The 3,751-nt window shown below is 35.0% G+C and overlaps 1 protein-coding gene across 1 annotated transcript; it reads right to left on the bottom strand.

The window, feature by feature from the left end:
• Window positions 1–1,809: 1,809 nt before the first annotated feature.
• On the bottom strand, window positions 1,810–3,390 carry LOC133871020 (transcription factor bHLH93-like). The gene is made up of 4 exons (XM_062308355.1): window positions 2,756–3,390; window positions 2,506–2,652; window positions 2,252–2,419; window positions 1,810–2,114 (listed from the first exon to the last, which is right to left on the bottom strand). The coding sequence occupies exons 1-4, from the start codon at window positions 3,305–3,307 to the stop codon at window positions 2,028–2,030; spliced, it is 954 nt and encodes a 317-aa protein (XP_062164339.1). The 5' UTR covers window positions 3,308–3,390; the 3' UTR covers window positions 1,810–2,027.
• Between the last annotated feature and the right edge of the window lie 361 nt (window positions 3,391–3,751).

Genomic DNA, 3,751 nt, shown 5'->3' with positions numbered 1-3,751 from the left:
TTTTTCGTCCACCAAGTTAACATAATTCGTTAGTTTGTCACGTTATATAAATAGTGAGAGAACCTTTAAATATAATTTGTATTGTAATCTACTAACGGACTTTGTTTACTTAGAGGACGGAAAACGGGTGCAGGAAGTGATTTGTAATTATAGTATCACAGAGAGTGATTTGTAATTTAAGCTAACCCCAAAGACCAGTGATGCAATTACCCCTAAAAGAAGCCAAATGCTTAGAATTTTATTTCCTCAAGCTTGAATGAAAATAACAGAGAGTATATATGTCTTTATATATATGCTAAGTTTGGAGTGATATCCGAGTAAAATACTTGGAGGAAAAAAATCAAAATCAAAATACCAAAATAATCTTGAAATTTGAATACAATGCAAAATACTTAAAAGAAAAAGAAAACAATTAAAGTTCTAATTAAAAGTAACCCTCAAAACTTAATTGCGCCTATTAACACGTGCCGTGTCAGCATATCTTAAAATCTTTAGGAAAATGCCATCAGCAAATACAGCGGTGTTTTCTGCAGTACTACTATACGGCTACTAATTGTGGCCGTTTATGTATTTGATCAAACAGCATCATCGATAAGCACGTTTGAGTGTTTGATTTTTTAAAATTTAAATTTAACTATAATTTATTCTGTGAATTTTGAAGCAAAATAAAGTTGAAAAAAAGTTTAGATGGTTTGACTTTCTGAAGCAAAATTATAAGAAGTTAGATAAAATCTGATTTGTTTTTGAAAAAAACTGTAACCAAACATCGAGTCTAGCCGGTTATGTTGTTAAAGTTTTTCCTTTCCTCTTCTTTCTTTTTTAAAGAATAATAAAATAAAATAAAAATATTAACAAATAATCTAAAACACAAAAAATTTAAAATTGTTTACACCAACACTTTAAAAAAAGAAAAGAAGAAAAAAAAAAACCCTAAAAAACATTATCAAAGGGAGCAATATTTATCTTTATCTTTTACCCAACAAGTAAAACATGTACTTCTGAGTTCAGGCCAGCTAAAATAAAATCACTTTTTTGGTCCAAATAGGCTGCCTTTTGCACTGAATGACTGAATGCTTTTGAAGCTTCTTTTGATTGACAAACCTTGAAATTCTGTGCCATTAGGTGAACACGTTCTTTCCAGTTCTATAATTGTGAAGTTGAAAGTTGTAATTAGACTCATTTTACTTTAACTAGCTACCAGATAGTGGTTCAAAAATCATGTCTGGTTGCTTTAGCCTAGTAAAAAAGGGAAATCTAACTCGCATTATTCCTTCAAATTGGTGATCTTTGTTATTACTTTTGCTTAAGAATTATGTCCGAGCAACAAATTCAGTCGAGTAGGAGAGTCCATGGCCTGTTCAGACAGGAAGCCCCTCTCTTAATTCTTTACAATTTTTTCAATCCTTTTTGTTTTGTTAGGAGATTGTATATAGTGAATCCAATGCAAAGAAACCGTGACTAACACAAAGCAAACCCATCCCCCACCCCCGGCCCCATCAACTTGCTGTGCACATTTTCATCTCCACCACATAATATTTTGATAGAAGACTTGGGGGCAACAATGTTCTTTTCTCTTTTCACATTTTTTGTCACACTATAATTACTAGGAAATTCAACCCCCCACCAGATGGAAGTTGATTTTTGGTCGAGGTGAAACATTAGTTACTATTGAGAGATGTTTTTTTAAAAGAAAAATGGCTAAGTTGGGGCATATGGGGACACTATCCCAGAGAATTCCAAAAAACATTCCCACGGCATTAGGGCAATTGAATGTATCAAACTTCCTTTTTCTTGGGCATGTGGGGGAGGAAAAAAGAAGAAGCAATTTTGCATTAATTAATTGACATCTTCAATTGAAGCAAAAATTACATGGCTGGTAGCTCTCAAGGAACAGAAATCACTTATTCAAAGGTGGAAAAAAACAAAAAGAAGAAAACCTCTCAACCTCTCACTTGGCAAACCTCATTGAAAATACAGAGATTTGGAAACTCTAAAATCTTTTTCCTCTTTCTTTCTTTCTTTTATCCTCAAAGGCATCTTCCTCCATATCCCGCATTTCTGAACAATGCTTGCTTTACGTCTTCAGAACTCAGCAGTATTCTCTGCTCCATATCCTATTGCCATGACAAGAAAGGAAAACAAGAAGACATTACTTCACTTGCCTTTATAAAAATTAAAAAAAAAAAAAAAAAAAAAAAAAAAAAAAAAAAACCAACCAAAAAACTGCCAGACGGTTTATATTAATTAGTACCTCTGAGCAGGAAGCTTGCATTGCAAAGTCATTGAAACAGCTGATGACACATTGTTCGATCTCAAGGCCTAAAGCTTCTAAGGTATTCACAGTCGATAGCAGCAGCCCTGGCTTCCCTGAACAGCAAATCTCAATCCTGGTATCTACATTCCTCCTCTCCACATCAAACTGCAAGAATTTTACCTCATTCAGGATTAATTCTGGTGATTGATTCAAGTTACTGAGCTAGCCGTGCGTATAATTAAAGAACTCACCTTTGGTGAATTTCTAACCAAGACTTCATTTGGTTTCACATTCTTGAAAATGTCTGAATTCACCTCAATGTCTTGCAAGTTCTTGATTTTCTCTAGGAGCTCCTTCATGTAATCTATTGTGTCTCCAAGTATAGACGTCCTGTCCATCTGTTAAATTAAATCAGCATCCAAACAAGGCAAATTAGTCTCCATACATATAAACATGAACCCTTCAGGCTGCATGCTTAGAATGTGGTCAAAAAAGGTTTACCTTGCTTATCTTAGGAACAATGGATCTCAGCATTGAAAGGCGATCATTTAACCGCTTTCTTCGCCTTCTCTCAGCCATTAGATTCTTCGATGGCTGGCCCTGAAGCTTTTTAGCTCGACTCTTTCCTTCACCCATGTTGAAAGCCGGGGCTTCTGGCGACTGTATTGGCTCCACTTTGCAAGAAGCCTGCACCTCCAAATCGTGAATTTCATCCCCAAGAATACCCAGTTCCTCTTCCATCATCGCCAAGGGATAGTGATCTTCTTGAACCGGAAACGGCGGCGTATCAAATGTGTTAAGCGGTGAATCAGTAAGCTGTGGAGCGGAGAATTCATTGCCAAATGGGAAATAGAGCTCATTGAAAGTTTGTTCCGGCGGCGGGGAGAATCCTTCGCAGGAAGAGTATGGAAAGACAAGGGCTGGGTTTTGATGAAAGTAATCAAAAGTCCAGCCATTGGAGAAGAGCTCATTCATTTCTGTTGGGATTGTTTCAAAAGTGTCTCCTCTTAGAGCTAGCAATTCCTCCAAGAAACCCTGTTCATTTATCTCCATAACTCTCTCTCTCTCTCTGTGAGTGTTTCTCTTTTGGGAATGTTAATGCCTTGATAATATGAAGTTGCACCGAGTTGGAAGTATATATATATATATATATATAGGAAGCACAAAAGAAAAGGCTTCTACTAGAGCATTATATTATGTGTTATGTTGTAGCTATTATCACCTACCTAAGAATCAAGATTGGAATGGAATCAGCTTTTGCCATCAATGATGTTAGCATATAACTGTAAATTTAATTACTCCAATATAATTTGGTGAATTTGATGTCATCTGTCTGAGGAGGATAAATCATTTATTATAAAAAGCATAAGCTTATAGAGAATTATTGATTTGATAATTTAATTAATATTTTTTAACATTCTTCTCACACGCAAACTCTAATTGTTCTTAATAAGTGAGATCAAACATATAGATTATTTAATTGAAATTAGATAGGTA

Source organism: Alnus glutinosa, chromosome 6, assembly GCF_958979055.1.
Source record: "Alnus glutinosa chromosome 6, dhAlnGlut1.1, whole genome shotgun sequence".
Taxonomy (NCBI): domain Eukaryota; kingdom Viridiplantae; phylum Streptophyta; class Magnoliopsida; order Fagales; family Betulaceae; genus Alnus; species Alnus glutinosa.
This window is presented reverse-complemented; position numbering and strand designations above follow the sequence as displayed.

Coding starts and splice junctions, on each gene's coding strand:
- LOC133871020 (XM_062308355.1), bottom strand. CDS start 3,307: ATGGAGATAAATGAACAGGGTTTCTTGGAGGAATTGCTAGCTCTAAGA. Junction 2,653..2,755: donor TTGTTCCTAAGATAAGCAAG/GTAAACCTTTTT, acceptor TTAATTTAACAG/ATGGACAGGACGTCTATACT. Junction 2,420..2,505: donor TGGTTAGAAATTCACCAAAG/GTGAGTTCTTTA, acceptor AAATTCTTGCAG/TTTGATGTGGAGAGGAGGAA.